This window comes from Theropithecus gelada, chromosome 1 (assembly GCF_003255815.1).
Source record: "Theropithecus gelada isolate Dixy chromosome 1, Tgel_1.0, whole genome shotgun sequence".
NCBI classification, from domain to species: domain Eukaryota; kingdom Metazoa; phylum Chordata; class Mammalia; order Primates; family Cercopithecidae; genus Theropithecus; species Theropithecus gelada.
Genome location: NC_037668.1, coordinates 23,982,143 through 24,005,019, shown reverse-complemented (window position 1 = coordinate 24,005,019; position 22,877 = coordinate 23,982,143). Strand labels below are relative to the sequence as shown.

The 22,877-nt window shown below is 34.8% G+C and overlaps 2 protein-coding genes across 2 annotated transcripts; both read right to left on the bottom strand.

Annotated features, from left to right (window-relative positions):
- Positions 1-577: 577 nt before the first annotated feature.
- LOC112604886 (olfactory receptor 10R2-like) lies at positions 578-2,821 on the bottom strand. The gene has a single exon (XM_025354396.1). The coding sequence runs from the start codon at positions 2,819-2,821 to the stop codon at positions 1,880-1,882; it is 942 nt and encodes a 313-aa protein (XP_025210181.1). The 3' UTR covers positions 578-1,879.
- Positions 2,822-13,302: 10,481 nt separating this feature from the next.
- Positions 13,303-22,062, bottom strand: LOC112620513 (olfactory receptor 10R2). The gene is made up of 2 exons (XM_025379253.1): positions 22,036-22,062; positions 13,303-14,322 (listed from the first exon to the last, which is right to left on the bottom strand). Exons 1-2 carry the CDS (start codon positions 22,060-22,062, stop codon positions 13,303-13,305), a joined length of 1,047 nt encoding a protein of 348 aa, XP_025235038.1.
- Between the last annotated feature and the right edge of the window lie 815 nt (positions 22,063-22,877).

Genomic DNA, 22,877 nt, shown 5'->3' with positions numbered 1-22,877 from the left:
ACTAAAATAGTTTAATTAAATTTAATTCATAAAATAAATATAACATCTACACCTACCAAAATTTTATCTTAAATGAGTGTGCTTCACTGAGCATAATTCATAAGAAACCATTAATAAAACATAATAATTTGTAAAAATAGAACTGTCAATCACATTCTCCCACAACACAAAACTAAACTAGAAATAAATAACAGAAGTTATTTAAATATCAGCACGAATATAACTATAATACATAAACACTCCATTCCTAAATAACATTTGGTCAATAAATGAGAAATATAAACCCACTGGGAAAAAAAAAAGAACAGAAGAAAACAATGGCAATAACCAATGTTGTACTTGAAATGCCTTAATTATCTAACAATGAAAAGGAAATGAAGTAAAATGAAAATAAATAAAAATATTTAGGCCAAAAACTGGAAAAGGGAGATAAAAATAGGAACAGAGGTTATAGTTTTTAAATATAAGAAAACATTATTTGTGATTTGACACATTTTAATTTGAAAATCTAAATAAGGTTAACAGGAAAGAATACACTTATATTATACCCCAGAAAAAAGAGGCTGCACATGAAATATGAACTTCAGTTTTATTCATTATTCTTTTACAAGAAAACTGGTAATCTACAGCATAGCTAGAGAACTGCACCCAGGATAGTGAGGCATCTGAAATTCAGGTCACATAAGTTATGGAAAACGTTCAGATTGTCATCATAACTGTCTCAAACATCTGAGAATCAGGACTCAACTTACCGTATGACACAAGAGATAGAATGTGTGAAAAGCAGAGGCAAACATCAGCTGAAATGAGAGGGAATAATAGTAAGAGCTGAGTGCGATGGGAACATACATTTTGTAAGGTCAATGATGCCCAATCAGTGGAGAAGGGTTTACTTTACAGATACCGTTGAAGAAATTTCTGTACGGGTCAGAGATCGGACCAGATGATCATCAAAGTACTTCTCTCTCAAATCTTATATACTCACTTGATAAATTTGAAATTGAGTAGCTTCCTCTTCCTAATAAATTCAGTGTGGAAAGCCATGTAGATACCTTTAGCCCGAGATGGGACAGAATGGTTGAATATTATTTTCCATTCCATTATGTAGCATAACTTCTATGTTACGTAGCATAACTTCTATGTTATGTAAGAAGTGGTTCAAAGGAGCAGTTAGAAAAGCCATTCCAAAATACCTGTTTTGAAGAACTTGAAAGAAATAAAATCCTCTCCGTTATGCAAAACTTGCTTGATATGAGTTCTACATTGTATGTAGTTTCACATTTTGCACTGCTTTTACACTTTCTTTTATACTGTTTATAAGATACAAATAAAATCCCCACGACGTAGAACAGGAAAATTACATTATCCCTACTTTCCATATATTAGAATTTAGACTCAGAGAAGAGTCAAAGCTTCAGTCATGACCTAACCAGTGTCCAGTTTTAAATCATCTAATTACCCATATGGTACAGTTTTCTCTGCCATGTCGTACCACTAGATCTAAGCCACCTTCAGGCCTGGGCTCCTCATTTTAAGCTGGACATAACCTTAAACAGTGTGCAATCAGACATTTTGGTCAAACAAGGCAAATATAGGGCAAAAAATGATGGCTGCTAAGACCTTTTTGAGGACTTTAAATCCAGAGGAAGAACGGAAAGAGGAGGAGAGTTATACTCTATTGCCAGATATTTTGTAATCTCTCTTAATTACAATGACTCCAGGAAGAAAATATTGCTATCTCTGCTTTACATAGAACATGTAGGCCCCAAATGTCAAACAATCCAAGGCCTCACAGTTAGATAAATAGACTAATCTCATGATTTAAATAATCGTGACACAATTGGTCTAATGGTGTCCATAATGTTCGAAAGTATTCTGATTATAGTGTGTTAAGAGAAAATCCAGACTTTCCAATCAGTTTCCAAATAGCCAGCTGCACATCTTTGTTCCTGAGGCTGTATACCATGGGGTTCAACAGTGGGGTGATGATGGTATAGGTTACTGTCACCAGCCTATCTTTGCCCAAAGTATATTTGGCTGAGGGTCGCAAGTAGACAAAGGAAGCACAACCATAATGGACAATGACTACAATGAGATGGGACGCACAGGTGGAGAAGGCTTTTTGTTTGCCGTCAGCTGATGGGATCTTCAGAATGGTGTGGACAATGAAGCCATAAGAAATGCAGATAAATATCAAGGGCACAATAAGCACCAAGACCCCGAAGATGAAGATGACCAGTTCATTGATGTAGCTGTCAGCACAGGCAAGACGGATAACTGGTAAAATATCACAAAAGTAGTGGTTGACCTTGTTGGAGCCACAGAAAGGGAGGCTAAAGACCAAAGTTGTTCCCACCAGAGATATTAGGAAACCACTAATAATACAAGTTGCTACCAGTTGTCCACATACTCTCCAGCTCATGAGAACAGCATATTGCAAAGGCTGGCAGATGGCAGCATAACGATCATAACCCATCACTCCCAGAAGCAGACAGTTAGTGACAGCAAAACCAAGGAAGAAGAACATCTGGGTGGCACAACTCACAAAGGAGAGTGTCCTGAGTACAGAGAATAAGTTGATAAGCATCTTGGGCAGAATAACAATTGTGTAGAAGATTTCCGAGATAGAAAGAATACCTAGAAAGAAGTACATGGGTGTGTGGAGGCTGTGATCCAAATGAATGACTGAGATGATGATGATGTTTCCACTCAAGATAATCAAATAGAGGCAGAGAAAGACCGCAAAGAGGACAAGCTGCAATTCCCCAAAGCTGGAGAAGCCCAGCAGTAAGAACTCAGTGATAGAGGAGGAATTGGCCATGAAGAGTTGATCCCATAGATTAAAGTCAATATGATCAGGTCCAGAGATCTTTGGAACTTAAAATTCAGGAAGACTTACCCTTATAAAGTAGCTAAGCCAGTCTTGTTTGAATGAGAAACAACAAGCATGGGAGAGAAAAAAGAATTGTAAATTTAACCAGAAGTTCTTCTAAATTGATATGCATTCAAACTGCTATTTTTCTGCTGTTGATTTTAGCAGTGACTCTGGGGACAAATGCACACATGAAGGGTACAGTTATTTGCTCAAAAAAGCCTATCTGTTAGGTCCCCTACTTGGAGACTGTCTTGCTCCTTCCTGCCCAGGACAAGAATCATCCCTTAGTGCAGTGTATCCAGACTGTATATGCTATTACTTATTAGTCACTCAGAAGCCATCCAGTTATCAGATCAACTGTCATGGTATCACCAAGCCTGTGCCCAAGTAACCTTTATTTTCCTTAATAATGGCTCCAAAGTGCAAGAGTAGTGATGCTGATGTAATGTTATTGTTGATCTATTTTATTACTAGTTATTGTTGTTAATATCCTGCTATGCCTAATTTATAAATTAAGCTTTATCATGGCCATGTATTATAGAAAAAATTCATAGTATATTTAGGGTTCAGTACTATTCAGTTTCAGACATCCACTGGAGTCTTGGAATATATTCCCTGCAGACTAGAGAGGATTCTTGTAATCTAATGTTATAAAATCCTTTATCTATATTAATTATTATTTTCAACGGTCACATTTTTATCCTGATGACTGATACATATGTCAATAAGGGATAGCATGAACAAGCAATGGCACCAATGTCTGATAATTCACCTTTCTACATCAGTTTTTAATACCTTCTCCATCTAGAGAAACAACCATTGATCTTTGTGTTACTTAAAGAGCACAGTTCCTTTTTACAACTAATTATATAACCAATTTTTATGCATTCATTTGTTACAAATAAATTGGTTTTGAACTATTGCTATTGTTTTAGGACTGGCTTTTTGATTACTCTAGGAACTCTTACAGGATTATAGAGCTGATTTCTCCTTACAGAAAACACATGGCTAGAATCATTTAGTTTTGCTTCAGCATTCACTTGTTGCCCATTGTTTTATGTCCTATCCTTGATGTACCTGACTTGGAGGCCCAAAAGGCTGTCATTCCAAGGAACTGTCTCTAAATTTCTGAGCAAGTGGGCTCAGATACCTTCCTTAAGGCCTCCAACATATTTATCATTGCTGGTACTGAATTATATACATTTTAATCAAAACATCCTTATTCTGTTCTACCTCTTGCCTAAATGTGTTCTTTTATCGAGATTCTGTATCTCAACAAATAGTTTCAAAATACTCTTAAGCCATCTAAGCTGTAAATTTCTAAGACATGTTTAAACTCACCATTTTTCTAATCCTCCACATTCAATCTATTTTTGTTCACTTTTAGGATTCATTCTTATATTTTGCAAGTAATTATACCTTGCCTGGACTACAGTGTTATAAGTGAACTGCCCAGATTCTCTCTTCCACTCTGAGTAACCCTCCATAATAGCAGCAGAATTCTTTCTATAGAATAAATCCTATCATATTACAAAACCAACTGACTCTCAATTATCTATAAAATATTCTAGGTCTTTCACACTTTTCCCAGTTTCACCTTTTCACTCATAAGTGCCATTATAGATTCCTTCATATGTACTTCAGCAGTAAGAATTTTTACACAACCAAGTCATTTTTCATACTACTCTCTATATCTGGAAATTGTCTCTGCTTTATACTTATTGTTTTTCTGCTTCTAATTTTGTGGTCTCCTCTTACTTTTCATTTAAAATGACTTTACTCATAGAATCCTTCCTACAGTTTCCCAATCATGCTGCACCTTTTTTTCTGGATTTCCTGAGTGATCACTAGAATCTTACTTGCTTTGCCACAAACTACTATTATAAGATTGTCTTTGACTCTACAAGCTGTAACTTACCACATAACAGAAACTGCATCTTGAACACATACAATGATGCCCAACATATACTAAGTGCTTCAAAACCTGTTGGAAAAAATCAATGACCAATGATATCACTTTATTCTCTAAATCATTTCAAAACTCTCAAGTAGATGATATTTGATTTCAGGGATTTTCAAAACTTGTTACCTTAATATTAATCTAGCCTGTAATATTAACACTCTGCTTCAACATTTTAGGATGAAAAGTCTCTCTGACATTATTCTCTGAATGCAGAGCAAAAAATCCCGTTAAAAAGTTGCTATCTTATTTATCATTTCTGATTATCAAACAGTCTCCTCCATTATCTCACTAGCTAAACTTTTTATTTTAATTTTAGAAACACTTGATTTGGGGGCTTGAAGTCCTTTACAAATAACTAAATTGCTATCAATATTTGCTGTTTTGCTTGGGCAAATGTTTAATAAAATTTTGAAATGGGACTAGAACCAGGAGTTTTGTTTTCTACCTCTATATATCTTTGAATGGCCTTATCTCTAAACTTTATACATAAAGAATATATACCATGCATTTGACCAAAACAGAGTCCTCACTGACATTCTTCCTGATACATCATCTATGCCTTTCCATTGTCCATATATCATTTCTTGGAGTGTTTTCTCACTTACAGGCTCATCCCCAGTATTAATAGCGACAAAGTATGCAAAGAAAGTTGATGCACCTGAAAGAAAAGTAAGGTCATATTACTCAATATCTACTCTATAACTCCTACCCCATCAATCCTCTGTTCTTTCAAACTCATCCTTGGAACCTATGTGGAAACTAATAGTGAAAAATAAAATTTGATATGGAAATCTTTGACTTTACTTAACTCAGTCTAGGATACTGCTTTAAATAACTGGTAAATAGGAGATAGTGACATGTGTTTGGAAGGGAAGACATCACAGGTTAAAAGAAAAGATTGGAAAAATGAGAAAGAGGGAAAAAAGAAAAGAAGAAAAATAGAGTAACTAGATCACCTTCTTAACAAGTAGAAATTGTGAATTGATATTTTCACATTATGCTGCTTAGTAACTCTTCATCTATAGGTAAAGTCAGAATTCCTTAAGCTGAGCATCTGATTCTCTGTCTCACGTACATCTACAATCTAATCCTCTAAGTTTTCATCACACAGGAATTGTACTGAAATACTTACAGTTTCCTTTATATGCCCTTGTGTCTCAAGATTCCACTGGGAAAGAGACAGAGAGAGAGAGAAAGAGAGAGAGAGAGAGAGAGATCTCAGCCTCCAAAATCATTTCCCCTTCATGTATGGCCCACTCTTTCCTCACATTTTTAGAGTCATCAATTATTGAACTTTCTCCAATATGTCTACAGAGGGTAGGCTGTTCCCTTCTTAGTAATCTAAAGCTTGTCTAGTATGTCTTCATCAAAATACTCAACATGTTATACCTAATTTTTTTCCTATTGGTCTCTCAAATAGAATTAAGAGCCTCAAGGATAAATGCCTCATCTTATTCCCTTTGTATCTTCAACTTTATCCAATATTTAAATAAATGAGATATGGATACTTGATGCATAAATGTCTATTAATGAATTAGTAATAATTCCAATTAGTTTATTTTGTAGTAACTTGGTTTCCTTAAGAGGCCTCTTAAGTGAGAAACACTTCTGTGTTCCTCATACATTGTATGTTTACTGTAATTTTTTTATTCTTCCTTTCTAAGACTAATACTACCACCACCCTATGAAATAATCAAAACTTATCCTGGGTCTCTGCCTTTGTCTTGGCCTTGGTCTCAATTTTTATCCTCATTTTTTTCACTATTCAGCTTTTCTTTCTGTCATTTGGCCACAATTTTGATTTTTTATTACTAATAACTGGGGATAAACAGATCACTAGCTCATGGAAAAACTCAACAATTTTTAAATTTGAAATACAAATAAATGACTGTCACTGGTCTTCTTAATAAAAAAATCAAGTTCTCTAAATAAAAATTAAAATTTACTTTTCTTCAAATCAGAGTTCTAGTGCCTTGTAACCTGCCAGTTTATTCATTCTCAGGCATCTCCTAGAAACTTCTGTAAAGAGTTGCTAGGTGAAATTTTCCAAAATTGTCTTCCCTGTCATGATGTCTCAGGGTTCTTCTTCATCTTTCAGGAACTCCCAAGACCAAAATAAGAAAACAGCATTACTCCACAGAAAAATGTTACCTGTGCCTTTTCTCCATGGTTACTTTAGGTAATGCCTCAATGGGTGTCATCAATGGCCTTTCCTTTTTACATTAACCATGGTCTCAATGCCTTGGTTGGTAAGTGAGCTCACTACCTCCACAGGGAGTAATTAACACATTGTGCCCAATACGTGTCCATAATTTTTCTAATTAGTGTGTGGAACCATGATAATATGCTATGAGAATTCATTGGCCAAAAGAAAAGCCCTATTATTCATGGGAATTCGTTGACTTCCTCTTAGAAATTCTCTAAGGAGTCAGAGATGTGGAGGTTCTCCAGGTATGATTTGTTAAAATATACATCAGTGAAACCATCTCTTTCGAATTTCCCTGCATAGTGCCTCTAGAGTTTCATTCTGAAGTTGAAGCAAAAGTATTCTTTTTTATGCCTCTACATATTCCTATTTCTGAAAACTAGAAGAGAGGAAAATGTAAAGAATAGAGGACATAATATTAGAATGGCAGAATCTTTCAGATACATTAGAAAAAGGTTTGCTTCTGGAATATAATGTGAATTTGGTAAATATTTCCTCAGTATATGAATACAGTTTGGATTATAGAGAAAAATGTGACAGTGACTTCATGTAGATTTTCACAAAACCTGTCAGCTTTCTCCCCATTTCAGCTCACATATCGATTCTTTCTAACAGTGAGTCCATCCACTTGGGCTGGAAATGGGTCAAATGCTAGACACGCATGGACGTCTCTCTTAGGTACTCATGAGAACTGCTCTTGTGTAAGTCACGTCCCGCATGTTCTCACTTATAAGTCAGAGCTGACAGTAAGAATACATGGACACAGTGAGAGGAATAACACATACTGGGGCCTTTGGTGTGGGGGTGGAGGAAGGGAGAGCATCAGAATAAATAGCTAATGCATCTGGGCTTAATACCTAGGTAATGAGTTGATGGGTGCAGCAAACCACTATGGCACATCTTTACCTATGTAACAAACCTGCACATCCTGCACATGGATCCCAGATCTTTAAATTAAATTAATTTTTTAAAAAAAGATGCTGCAGGGATGAGAAAGTAAGAGAAAAGCCCAAGTGATTAACCCAGATGGGGACTTTTGGTGGCTTCTTCCTTCCCCTGAATCCATAAAGGATGAGTGACTACTTGGACCAATAAATTATAATAAATGTAAGACTATATCCGTTTATTAACCCTGGTCTCCAAAGTCTAGTAGCTGCTATTATGGTGAGTTGAATCATCCACTTTTGTACCCTGGCAACCATGTTTTGAGGAAGCCCAAGCAGCCCTTGGAGAATATGGAAAGATACGGAAAGAAACCAAGGCTCCTGGCCAATAGCCCCAGCTGAGCAAAGAGCCAGTAGCCAACATGAATAAAACAGGCACATGAGTGAGCAATCTTGAAGGTAAATCCTTCAGCCCCAGTTGAATCGTTCAACCTGATGGCACAAAGAACAGATTCCAGCTGTCCCCACTGAGTCCTACCAAAATTATAGACTTGTGTGCAAAATAATTACGGCTCATTTAGGTAACTAAAGTTTTAGGTAGTTGATTATGCAGCAGTAAATAATGAGAACAGAATTTGGTATCTAAAGGCAGGGTGCTGTTATAATCAACATTTAAAATATTTGGCATTAATTTTGCCAAAATTAATATATAATATTAATATAATAATTTTAATATAATTAATATATAATATAAAAATATATATAATATATAAATATATAATATATAAATATATAATATTATATATAATATTAAATATATTCATTATATTAATATAATAATATAATTAATTTTGCCAAAATTAATATATAATATTAATATATTAATATTATATTAATAAATAATCCATAAGGGCTTAAGAAGTCTCTTACTAAAAAGTGAAAAGATCATGAGGTAACTTTTGGTAAGGCTTTGAAGCACAGAGAGAAAAATGTTTGAAGGACAGAGAGGAAACTGTTATTACAGTTGGTAAAACATGGACACTTATTATCCATCGCTGGAAAGTTTGGCAGCAGGACCACATGCTACAGCCTGGAAAATAGACTATTTAGTAATCTCATTGTCTTCCCGGGGAAATTTCTAGGAAGATTATAGAAAATACCAATCAATGATAAAATATGAAGAGAATAGAAAGTAGGATACTAGAGGAAGGGAAGAGTAGAAAAAGGGAAGGATAGGTGGAGATGTGCTAAAGGGATACAGAATTACAGCTAGATAAAGGAATAAGTTACAGTGTTCTATACCACTGTAGGATGAATATAGTTAAAAATAATATATAGATTCAAATTACCAGAAGGAGGGCGTTGAACATTTCCAACACAAAGAAATGATAAATGTTTGAAATGATGATATGCTAATTACTTTGATCTGATCCCTATACATTATTCATATCAAAATATTACTATGTACCTAAGGAATATGTGCAATTATTATTTGTCAATTAAAAAGTACATAATTTTTAAAAGTTTCTTAAGTTTCTGAGGATTTAGAGGAAACAGAAAGAAACAAAACTTGGGTTTGTGAATAAAGATGTTTCTCATGCACAGTCTCTCTCAACAAAGACTCTCAAGCACAAAATGGCTTCAAGAAAGAAAGCAAATCCAAGGTACTATCAGGAAACCAATGCCTCAGGGTAAACATCTTAAGAATGTAGTTGTAATACCTTTTGTTAGAACTCAGAAATATTTTAAGCTATACCCAACAAGATTTATAAATATCCTAAGGACCTGAATCCTTAAACAATAAGTCTTTTTAATAATCTTAAGGGAATTGCCATACAGCAGTTATTAATACTACTACCTCACAAGTGACCGGTAATAAAGAAATGAATATGGATGTGACTTTTATTTAATGGAATTAATTTATAGATTGAAACATAAGAAACTCACCAAGTTTTAAAAAAGACATTCTATCAACATGTGCTAAAGACTACAGAGCAAACAGAAATGAATAGAGCTTTGGGCCCTCAACTTCTTCCATGGAGGTACCAGACTGAGAAACGACATGTCTGCAAATTGTAGCTATGTCTTGTGGATAAAAAAGGATGATCAGAAAGTGGGGAAATGGCATCACAGGTTAGATCTAAGAGTCATGGAATTCATTCCCAGAAAATAGGTCTGGCAACATGTGTCCAGATGAATTTGAGAATTTCTATGGACAAATGACTGTGATGTGTCTAATTTCCTCCTTTTTCAAAAGGGAATGTCCATTGCTATTATCCTGTGCCCATCACATCATTGTCTTTTTGGGTGTCAGGGTGTCAGGAGCAGACAACCTGCTGGTATTATGCCTTAAAAGACTAGCAGCTTCCTCTTTCTGTTCTTTGGAACATTTAGTCTTTGAAACCAGTCATGATGGTGTGAGAAAGTTTATAGAACACCATGGAAAGGGCCACATGGAGAGAAACTGACTCACAACCTATAGCCCTGACTCAGCTCTACTACAGATCAGCACCATTTTGCTAGCCGTGTAAATGAGCCCAATGGAAGTGGGTCCCTCAGTTCTAGTTGAGCAGCTCAGTTGACATTGTATGGAATTGAGACAAGCCAATCATAAGCCCTCTCCCATTTAAGAGATTAATGAGCAAATTAAATTATCATTGTTATTGTTAATTACTGTTTTGGGGGACATAAATATTGCTACACTTTCATGTGTAGTTTCAGATGTTTTACTTAGCTGTACCAAGCAGTCATTTATTCAACTAAAGTTAAGAGACATGTGTAAGTTATCTTCTGAATGTCAGGGATATAGAAGACATTTAGGAGAAGTTAACATAATGGTATAGTAAATTACTTCCTTTCACATTGCTGATTGCCTATTAGAGAGAATAAGATATGTACATAATCAGCTCAATATGTCAGAGCTCAGTAGGAAGTATAAGTAAAGCTTACATTGCTATGGTGTTTTGAAGAATGGAAACCATCAATACTTCATGAAATAGGTGAAAATCAAAAAAAAAATCTTTGATAGTGGACATTAGACAAAGAAGGAGATAATCTTTTCAAATAAGAAATTCTTTGTTTCTTAGGCAAGCACAGGACCATTCTCCATAGGACTCCACCGTATAAGCTGTAAGTAAAGGAATGTGGTGCACAGAATGGCAAATTTAGGTTTATCTTCTACTGCCTTTTTAATTAATGATGGCTATAGTACGATGATGGCAAACAAGGCCATTTTGTCAATGCAAGTTATTTTTCTGTAGTTTATTCTACTATTTATTATTATAATCCCTTTTAAACATAATTTTAACTCTTTCGTGTTTCTACTAATAATAAAAGGAATTCAAGAGACCTATACGCCAGGATAGTAGGAAACTAGAGTCTTAAAGTAAGATACAAAACAATTTTTTTAATCACATTCATGTCAGCAAGCTGCAGAAAATATTCTATATGTTAGTTTTGGACACAAAAATCAGCTACTTTTTATGAAAGTTGATCAAGACGTTAAGTGTAGTTTATTTTTGAAACTTCCTGCTTAATTATCATTTCTTTTCACAGTATAGAATTTAGTTTTCCTATTGTATACATATTCTATATTTAAAAACTTCAAATGTTAGACCGCACAGTAGCTTCTCCTAAATTTTTAATGAATGTGACATATAATAGCAATACTCTAGTTAATTGAATATGCTATCTTGAACAAGATAGTTTCTCTGTTTACTTTGTGGTAAATTTCTCTCAATGTGATATTAAAAAGGAAATTAAATCCATTAAAGAGATCTAGAAGACAGCAGCAGGGGTGTCTATTATTCTATCCTGCTGTTATAATAAAACTACAAAGCATGTAAACTCTGTGGCATGATGATATAAATAATCTTTCAATCAGGTAAAAAAAGTTACAACAAATTGTCAAAAGCGAAAAAGAAAAGATAAAATGATGAAAGCAAATTTAAATGGATTATATGACTTTGGTCATGAACAAGTACTCCCATGAATTGGATTGAGGGATGGACTTTGTATACGATGTAGACCCCTTAGATTGTAAGCAAGTTTTTTTTTTCTTGTATATGTGCACGAGGAGAGTTTCATGTATTAGATACATAGCTTTCAACAGATTCTCAAAAAACCATGTGCTGCAAAATGTGATCCAGAGTGATTAAGGTAATTATTTATAGCTATACCACTGATCAGGCCAACTATTTGACTCTGTATACAGAGAGTAATTTTATGAACTAAATATTTACCAATAAACACCATTATAACACCTTAATCTATAGGAAAAACAGGCAACAATGTCATAAAAGGCAGTTTTTCTTAGTTTCAGTTGAGGCATAAAAGCTGAGAGAATAGAATGTGTGAACTACTCTTTAAAAATAAACATTTTGAGAAAAAAGGGGAGGAAATATAATCTTTGGAGTAAGCTCTTGGATTTCTTAACGTTTTATCTATCCCCAAGAGTAGAAAACTGCTTCAAGATATTGATAAATATCTGTTGGAGATAAAGGAAGACAGTTGATTGGTATCTGAGCTCACCTGAGAAATCTAAATGTAGAAATCTGCAGTTATTGGCCTGAAATACCAGTACACAGAGAAAGATGTCTGAACTTCAACTGACTATGGGTAGCAAAGATTGTCAAAATTTTCTTTTGGATCACATATTGACCATTTAGGAGAAATTCTCAGGAGAATCACTTAAGAATAACATTTTGTCCAATAAGAACTTTAGAAAACATGGGACCCAGATGAATGTTGAAACCTCAGAATTAAGAGGAAAATTTACAAGCTGTCAGCTAGAGGCAGATTCAACCATATCACAAGAAATGTGGTAGAAGCTCCAGGTAAGGAATTATTTCAGCAGCCAGGAAAGCTCCCTGCATGAGAAAGACTCAGTGTGCAACATCTGAAAGCACTATTGCCAGAACATGACAGTGGCAATCAAGAAAGACGTTCCCTCCACCTATCCCTCCCCCCACAGTGTAATGCTTGAAGGACCAGTCACTGAAATAAGTAGAGAGAAAAGTGTTTGCTGAAAGAGCTAATACATAAGTCAACCTTCATTGGTACCAATGAAGGCTCCCCAATTCAAAAATCTACACCCAGAAAAGGCAGAAATTTTAGCTTTAAATTAAGTTTTAATTTTCAATTATCACAGTGAACTGGGCATTTAAATTTGAGGAGCTCCTTGAGATTCCATATGAGAAAATGAAAAACATTAGCCTGTGGATTAAATTTAAAGAAACTGTAAGGAGAAAAACATATTTTATCACATGCATCTTAAGGACTCCTATTATTTCAAAGAAATTTTTACAGTTATAATATGCATGTGATAAAAAGGCATTATTTATTGAGAAATCTAAAACGTAATAATATTTCAATTCTATAATTTTAAAGAACCTTTCTTGCCCAACACTTTTCTGATAGCAAGTTGGACATCCTTGTTTCTGAGGCTATAAACCACGGGGTTTAGTAATGGAGTGACAATAGTGTACGTCACCGTTACCAGCCTGTCTTTGTTGGACACATAGTTTGCTGTAGGCCTCAGGTAGATGAAGGAAGCACAGCCATAATGAACAATAACAACAGTGAGGTGAGAGGCACAGGTGGAAAACGCTTTCCGTCTGCCCTCAGCTGAGGGAATCTTCAGGATAGTCCTCAGAATACAGAGATAAGAAACACAGATGAACAGAAAGGGAACCACAAGTACAAGAACCCCACAAATGAATATCAAAAATTCATTAACATCTGTATTGGTACAAGCCAGACGAATAACTGGTGAGATGTCACAGAAGTAATGATTGACCTTGTTGGCACCACAAAAAGGGAGGCTGAAAACTAAATTTACTACTGTAAGAGAGGCCAAGAAGCCTCCAATTGCACAGGCAGCTGCCAGCTTTCCACACACCTGCCAGCTCATAAGAATGGGGTAGTGCAGAGGGTGACAAATGGCAGCATAGCGATCATAACCCATTAGACCCAATAGCAGGCAGTTGGTAATGGCAAAACCAAGAAAGAAGAACATTTGAAGAGCACAACAGGTGAAGGAGATTATCCTGGCCACAGAAAGTAGATTGACGAGCATCTTGGGTAGAATGACAAAGGTGTAGAAGGTCTCAGATGTTGACAGAATGCCAAGGAAGAAGTACATTGGTGTGTGGAGGCTTTTATCCAGGTGGATGACGCTGATAATGGTGACATTGCCACTAAGAATGGCTAAATACAGAAAAAGAAAAACTACAAAGAGGGCCAGTTGAATTTCACCAAGGCTGGAAAACCCCAGCAACAGGAATTCAGTGACCATGGTGACGTTTTCTGCCAAGATCTGCAAAGAGGGAAAGAAGTAAAATATATTCAGGTATGTGAATATAAGAATTTGGGGCACGCAGTCCTTTGTTCCTTTCTGGAGGTGACAAGGAATAATCTTGCCTTTTACTAGCCTTTTCCGGTTCCTAGCTACCTCTCATGTTCATTGGTTCATGGTCCCCTTCTTCTATCTTCAAAGTCAACAAAGTTACATCTTTTCTCTGACTTTCTGATTCTCTCTCCCAATTTTAAGAACCCTTATGATTACTTTGGGCCCTCCAGAATAATACAGGATAATATCTCTATTTTACTGTCAGTTGAATTTCCTTCTGCAACCTTGATTCCTCTTGTTTGTATAATCTAACATATTCTCAGATTCTAGTGATTAAAACATATATATCTTTGGGAGCTCATTATTTGGCCTACTACAACAAGCAACAAACAATCTAAAAATGATATTAAGAAAACAATTCAATTCACAGTATCATTTTTAAAAAGCTTAGATTTAACAAAAAAAGTGTGAGACATATACAGAGAACTCTTTCAAACATTGTTGGGTTAAATTATAAAATATGTGACTAAGTAAAGAACACCCATGTTCATCAGTTTAAAGACATAATAAAATAAAGAGCAATTCTGACCAAACTGGTCTATGTAGTCAACATAATTCTTAACAAATCCCAGCAGGTCTTTCTTCTAAAGACTGATAAGATGATTATAAAATTTATATGAAAAGAAATCAGAATTGCCCAAATGTGTCTAGTTTAATCACTAAATAGAGGTATTCAGAGCATTGTGATCCATTTAATAGTCACAATTTTAGTCCTACTCTAGGATCTTTAAGTGTTTCTGGAACACATCCCAGCTCTCTGAAGATTGTTGATAGAAATAATTGTAAGTTGAGTATTTGCATTCTCAGGCTGATAACTTAGTAATGCCCAGTTATATTTGTAATCATAATTAAAATAACCATAAACACATTTTACAAAAGAAGATATTATATACCTGAACAGAGAGTTGGGAGATAGGTTCTGTTGAGCTCAATATAGATGGACTGAGTTAAGTTAATATCACTTATTCCCCACTTTGAACAACAATAATGTAGACATTCAAGAAAAATAAGCAAAGAGATTGTGACTAATTATCTGTATTTATATGCAGAATAAGTATTTTCTAAAGTGACTAGAACTACCCTTATCACCTTTCTTCTTTCCTTACCCATCATCTTTATCTATAGACACAGCATGCCTTAAATGAAACATGGTCCATTGTAGAGTTATTGAATTCTGACACATAAACTGCTTTTAGGAAAAACTTTGTGTATGGTTTATGAAAAAATGAAAATTGAGGTTTGAAACTTACAATAGTTTTTTTCTGTAGTAAAAAGTCAAAGCAATGCAGTATACTTTTGATTTTCTACTACCAGTTAATTAAATCTTAGTATAAAAGAAGACAAGAACACTTTTTAGTCAGGTAGAATCCCATTAAATAAAATTAGCTTATATGAAATTTACTCTAATTGCTGCACGTAAACCTCCTCTCAGGTTCTAACAAGTAGAAATAAGAATCTCTTCTCTCTGTCAATAGTTAATTTTGCTGTGCAGAAGCTCTAGTTTAATTAGCTCTCACTTCTGAATTTTTGTTTTTGCTAGAATTGCTTTTGGGAACTTAACTAAAAATTCCTTGCCAAGGCTGATATTGAGAATAGTATTCCCCAGGTTTTCATCTAGGATTTTTAGAGTTTGAGGTTTTACATCTAAATTTTTAATACACTTCAAGTTAATTTTTGCATATGGTGAAAGGTGAGGGTCCAGTTTCCCTCTTCTGCAGATGGCTAGCCAGCTATCCCTGCACCATTTATTGAATAGGGAGTCCTTTTTCTATTGTTTGCTTTTGTCAGCCTTGTTGTAGATCAGATGGTTGTAGGAGTGCAGCTTGCTTTCTAAGTTCTTTATTATGTTCTCTTGTCTATGTGTCTGTTTTTGCACCAGAACCATGCTGTTTGGGTTACTGTAACATTATAGTATAGTTTGAAGTTGGTTAGTATGATGCTTCTTTCTGGCTTTGTTCTTTTTGATTAGGTTTACTTGGGCTATTTGAGCCCTTTTTGGTTTCATATGAATTTTATAATAGTTTTGCTAATTCTGATAAAATTACATCGGTAGTTTGATAGGAATAGCATTGAATCTATAAATTGCTTTGGACAGTATGGCCATTTTAACAATATTGATTATCCTAGCTCATGAGCATGGAATGTTTTTCCATTTATTTGTGTCATCTCTGATTTCTTTGAGTAGTGTTTTGTAGTTCTCCTTATAGAGACCTTTCTCCTCTTTTATTAGGTACATTTCTAGATATTTTATTTTCTTTATGGTTATTGAAATATAATTGTGTTCTTGATTTGACCCTCAGTCTGGATATTATTGATTTACAGAAATGCTACTGATTTTTTAGGTTGATTTTGTATCCTAAAATTTTCCTAATGTCATTTATCAGTTCTAGGAGCCTTTTGGCAGAGTCTTTAAATTAGTTTTCTAGATATGGAATAATATCAACAATGGAGACAAATAGTTTGACATTTTTCTTCCTATTTGGATGCCTTTTCTTTCTTTCTCTTGCCTTGAACAGAGAGTGGTAAGAATGGGTATCCTTGTGTTGTTTCAGTTCTCAAAAATACTTCCAAGATTTGCTTATTGAATATGGTGTTGGCTGTGGACTTGTTATAGATGGCTTTTATTATTTTGATATATGTTCCTCAAAGCCTAGTCTGTTGAGGGTTTTTATCAAGAAGGGATGTTAGATTTTATTGAAAAATTTCTGCATCTATTGAGATGATCATATGAATTTCATTTCTAATTGTTTATGTCATAAATTACATTTATTGATTTTCATATATTGAACCAGACAACTGACAGAATGGGAGAAAATATTCAAACTACGCATCAGACAAAGGCCTAATATTCAGAATCTTTAAGAAACTTAAACAAGTCAAGCAAAAACCAATAACCCCCATTTTAAAATGTGCAAAGGATATGAACAGACAGATCTCAAAATAAGACATACAAGCAGCCATGAAGCTCATGAAAAATTCTCATCATCAATAATCATCAGAGAAATGTAAATCATAACCACAATGAGATACCATTTCACACCAGTCAGAATGCTACGAAATAAAAGACTTGTATCTATACATTGAAATGATCCGTCACCCTTTCATCTTATTCATATTCATGACTATCCAAGTGCTCATAAACATTGATCGAAAACAGTAAAGACTAAAACATATCTTACACATTTATCCTACATATTTAAAGAAGTATTAATTAAAACATTAATTTTTTAAGTTTAATTATTTTATTTTATTTTTTGAGATGGAGTCTTGCTCTGTCACCCAGGCTGGAGTGCAGTGGCATGATCTCAGCTCACTGCAAACTCTGCCTCTCAGGTTCAAGCAATTATCCTGCCTCAGCCCCCCGAGTAGCTGGGACTACAGGGACCCACCACCAGGACCAGCTAATTTTTTGTATTTTTGGTAGAGACGGGGTTTCACCATGTTAGCCAGGATGGTCTCGATCTCCTGACCTCATGATCTGCCCACCTCGGCCTCCCAAAGTGCTGGGATTACAGGCGTGAGCCACCGCGCATGGCCTACTTTAAATTTTTTAATTTAATTTTTTTTTTTAATGTAGCAAACATATCTGTGCATTTGAGCAAAACCATTGATCAGTAACAATAAAAATAAAATCATATGAAAATCATATTTTTGAAAACTCTTCCATATAATAATTTGAAAATACTATTAAACAAGTGTTGGGTCAAAGGGAAAATACAATCTAAAATAAAATAAGTTCTAGAAAATAATGTCAGCTCTATATATTAGACTATATGGGTTAAATTTAAAGCAGTTATCAGAAGGAAGTTTATACCTTAATTCTTTACCTAAACAAAAATTTAATGATTTTTAAAGTATAAAATATCTCAATGCCATCTAAACTGTTTCTGACATATAATAGTAACTTACTAAATACATCTTTAATACAATTTAAATATCAGTTTAAATTTTCAACACATATATTCAAAATTTATATGTTAATAAAACACAAAAAATACAAAAAAATGTAAAGGATTAGAAAACAGGCCGGGCGCGGTGGCTCAAGCCTGTAATCCCAGCACTTTGGGAGGCCGAGACGGGCGGATCACGAGGTCAGGAGATCGAGACCATCCTGGCTAACACGGTGAAACCCCATCTCTACTAAAAAATACAAAAAAAAACTAGCCGAGCGCAGTGGCGGGCGCCTGTAGTCCCAGCTACTCGGGAGGCTGAGGCAGGAGAATGGCGTAAACCCGGGAGGCGGAGCTTGCAGTGAGCTGAGATCCGGCCACTGCACTCCAGCCCGGGTGACAGAGCGAGACTCCGTCTCAAAAAAAAAAAAAAAAAAAAAAAAAAAAAAAAAGGATTAGTAAACATTGTATTACTGGACAGAAAATTTGAAAAGCTAAACTTAAACAATAATGAAATATCATCAAGGAGTATTAAGCAAAAATGTGTATAAAATAAAAAAATTATTTACAAAAAAAGCACAATTAGAAATAATAGAAAGCTAACAACAAATGGAAAACTACCAAAAATATTCTTCAAATGTTAATATTAATAAAAAGTTTATTATAAGTCGATGGAGAAAATAACAAACTTTGAAGAAGAAAACAGATATAAGCATACAGTTTATAAAACAGAAATAGAATGCATCAAACAAAAACAATTTATGTTAAAAACATATTTTAACTTGAAGTGTATTTCAAATAAAGTAGAGACTCATCAAATTAGCTGTGGTGGTGTTATATGACTAGTAACATAAAATTTACTAATAACATTATAATTTTGTTTTGTTTATGCCAAGAAATTTAGCAAAATATGTCAACATCCTTGAATATATTTATCTAATTTGTTCCAATATTCTATTTCTTAAAAGTTGCCCATAGAGATTTATATGTAAAAACGTATTTTTAATAAGGAAAAATTGAAAATCATATCACAAACTATTACTATTTGTTTTAAGAAAGGCAGTATCATTGTATATTGAATGATAGTATGGAATCTAGAGGAAGGTAACTTGGCTTTGGGTCCCAGTTCATCCATTGGGTGACTGTAACCTTAGATGATTTATTTAACCTCACTATATTGTAGTTGTCTCACCTATGAAACAGGCTGTGATTAATATTAAATGTATTAATTTGTGTAAAGTGCTGAGAGCAGCACCTGCTACATAAGAAGTGCTCTATTTCGTGGTGTTATTTTCTTTACTATTATTCTTTTTTTTACTGGTCCCTTTCTCTTATAGACAAATATGTTTTAAGACAGTAATTTTGAAACTTGATGTTTATTACATCACTGAGCTTATAGAATCAAATTAGTGGTCAACCCCAGCAGTTTTTAAATTTAAATGGAGAGCAGATATAAGAAGAGAAGATTAGGATAAAGCATGCCCAATCTGAATAGCCCTTATTTAAAGCGAATATTTTATTTCAATTTATGTATATGCACATGCATACTGGGTGTCAATTAAACTATATTTGTACTTTTTCTTGCAGACAGAACTATGAAAACAGAATACACACTCAATGGGCTGACCAACTGATTCATAACATCTTTATTGGAGAATGAACTTTATTTTTCTCTCCAGGCCCCCTGTAACCCATATCTGGTGTTTTCTATATGACTGATTCCTCTCTAGAGCCAGAACTATGGAATCTGAAGAGAATCTTTATTTCTTAAAAATGAATAAATATCTTATGACACTTTATTTTTGTTTGCCTTTCCTCTCTTGTATCCAGCCTGAAGGGAGAAATTAGAAGAAACAAATTTATTCAAAGTAAGAAGCTATAGGGTATTGTTTTGTTTCATTTTATGTTTCATTTTTACCTCCACCCCTGTTGACTTGGGAAGGGCAATTGGAGGAGATTATTTTCCAGAGTGATTTGGGCAGCAGAGATAGAGGGGCCTGAGAATGGGAGGCATGGCATTGCGAACACGGAGAACAGCTGGGAGAAGATGGGAGAGGATAGGAGAATAAATGGTAAGGTGGGTGTTGAAACAGTTCAACTCAGAAGAAGAGGCAATCACAGAGACATTTAAATTTACATTTAACCAAGTACCTTCTTACTCAGCACCCTATAATAATCCCTGCAAACATTGTAAAATTCCAATTTTCTTAAAAGAAAGAAAAAGAAAAGAAAGAAAGAAAGAAAGAAAGAAAGAAAGAAAGAAAGAAAGAAAGAAAGAAAGAAAGAGAGAAAGAAAGAAAGAAAGAGAGAGAGAGAGAAAGAAAAGAAAGAAAAAGAAAAGAAGGAAGGAAGGAAGGAAAAGGAAAGGGAGGGAAAGGGAAGGAAAGAAAGGGAGGGAAAAGGAAGGAAAAAAGGGAGAGAAAGGGAAGGAAAGAAAAGGAAGAAAAAGGGAAGGAAAGACAAGGAAAAAGGCTGTTAGATCTCTCACAACACTGCAAACATTTATTCCAGTTCCCAGATTTTATCCCAATGTTTTAATCATGTGGAACTTCATAGTTCACTAAACATGCAAAGAGCCATGTCTTATAACAACAATGGCTTTTCCTGTATTAGGGCAGATCCTCTAATTTTTCAAATCACTTCCCTGTAAGTCAGGTTTCCAAGCACTATTTCAATTTAAAAACTATTTATCGTATACATTACTAAACCTGAGACACCTTATTTGATGTTTGAGATACAACAGTGAACAAAGCAAAGATCTTTACCCTTGTGAAACATACATTCTTGGACTTCTTACATTTTAGATCATTCTATATAATGCTCATTCTTACCTGGTACAATTTAAGCTCTTAGAAGTCAAAGACTATGTTGTTCATTTGACAAAAGTTTCCGTACTGTGCACCAAATATTTATATACATCTCTCTAACCACATCAGCATCAGAGTTTCTAGCAAGAACAAATTCAAAATCTGACAAAATTGTAATTAAACAAATTAATACCTAAATAAATCATTGCAACTAATTTGTAGGTATTTTTCATTTAGTTGGTAAAGATACTTCCAGCGAGTGATCAAGGAAGCTAGATAAAAATTTATGTTATGAAGAAACACTAGAGATGGAATTCACCTTCTTATTTTAGCATTTTCTTTGAGCAAATAAATTAATGCTCCTGAATCTTAGTTTTCTTTTCTGTAATATGGGATATTATAAAGATGAATGGACAGCATAAGTTAAAAATGTGGCCCAGAATTATAAGAAGCCATAATTAAGTATTTCCTTCCTTTCTTCCTTCATTCCTTCTTAAGACTGGTGCTGGGAATAGCCTTTTTGACCATTTTGCAATATCTCTAATGTTCTTTTTTCTTGACCTTAAGACCTCAACCTGAGCATTATTTTGTCTCCCCTTCCAGCTACTTTTCCTATTACCACCTTCCAATCCTTTGCTGTCATGTATTTGTAGACTGCAATTCGAAGAAAATCTCAACAATTTCTGAATTAAACATAAGATAAAAGGCATAACTAGCTAACATGTTTGAAATGACATAAATATGTCCTATGATTTTAGATAATTTAATTTCTATAAGCCATCTACGGAATAAAGACCAAATCTCCAATATGAAAGAGTTTCATATTCTTTAAAATATGAATCCTGGGGTACAGAGGAATGCAGTTGCCCTATATCTTAATCATGGCCCAGGCCCTTTAAGGAAAAGTCTAAGTAATTCACCAAAACTAGCATGTTCCCAGTATATTACACATCTTCCTGCTAGTCTCTTAAAATTTTTCAACACAGCAACAAATGACTTACTACTTCGCTCCCCAGAACAGTGGTCATTGTGCCTCTTCTCTACGGGCTGGATCAGCTACAGCCCTAATGAGTATAATTAATGGACTTTTTTTCTGGTTCACATTAGCATCAATGCCTGCTTGGTAGTTTTACTATCTAGCACCTTAGGGAGCCGTGGCCACATTGCTTCTGACACATTCTGCCCTCCCTCAATTAGCAACTATGATCCAAAGGGAAAAGCTCCTTAAGGCTTTTTTGCCAAATAGATGAACTACACAACAGACTCAGGAAATTAGTTGGTTTCCTATTTTATATTCTTCAGTGAAGTGACTCATTAAAAATCTAGAAGCTACTGGAAACACAATCAGCAGAAAAACCTCCCATGGGCTTCCTCCTATAGTTCCTGATTTTTGCCCTTTGACTGGAGACAAGGATGTTCACTCCTTAAGCCTCTATTTCAAGAGAAGGAATATATTTTGAGACACTGCAGAGCAATGAACTGACAGGCGCTTGTAGATCCAGCAGTGACAGCAGCAAGGAGCAAATCTGGGAGATGCCGCAGAGTGTGAAGGAACTCAGTCATAGTGCCCAGAGATGGCATTGATGTATTTATTTATTACAAAGCTTAGTTTCAGTCATGAACCGTGTTATGTTTAGGCGATCTGAGTTCAAATAATTGGTAGTTTTTACCTTAAGAAATTCACCCTCCTACTAGGCCCAATAGCTCATGCTTCTAATCCCAGCACTTTGAGAGGCCGAGGCGGGTGGATCACCTGAGGTCAGGAGTTCGAGACCAGCCAGGCCAACATGGTGAAACCCCATCTCTACTAAAAATACAAAAATTAGCCTGGCGTGGTGGCGGG

Bases quoted from the DNA above. Each gene is read 5' to 3' on its own strand.
- LOC112604886 (XM_025354396.1), bottom strand. From the start codon at position 2,821: ATGGCCAATTCCTCCTCTATCACTGAGTTCTTACTGCTGGGCTTCTCC.
- LOC112620513 (XM_025379253.1), bottom strand. From the start codon at position 22,062: ATGACCACTGTTCTGGGGAGCGAAGTA. The intron at 14,323-22,035 runs GTAAGTCATTTG...TGTCACCTCCAG, and splicing joins CTGTTCTGGGGAGCGAAGTA to AAAGGAACAAAGGACTGCGT.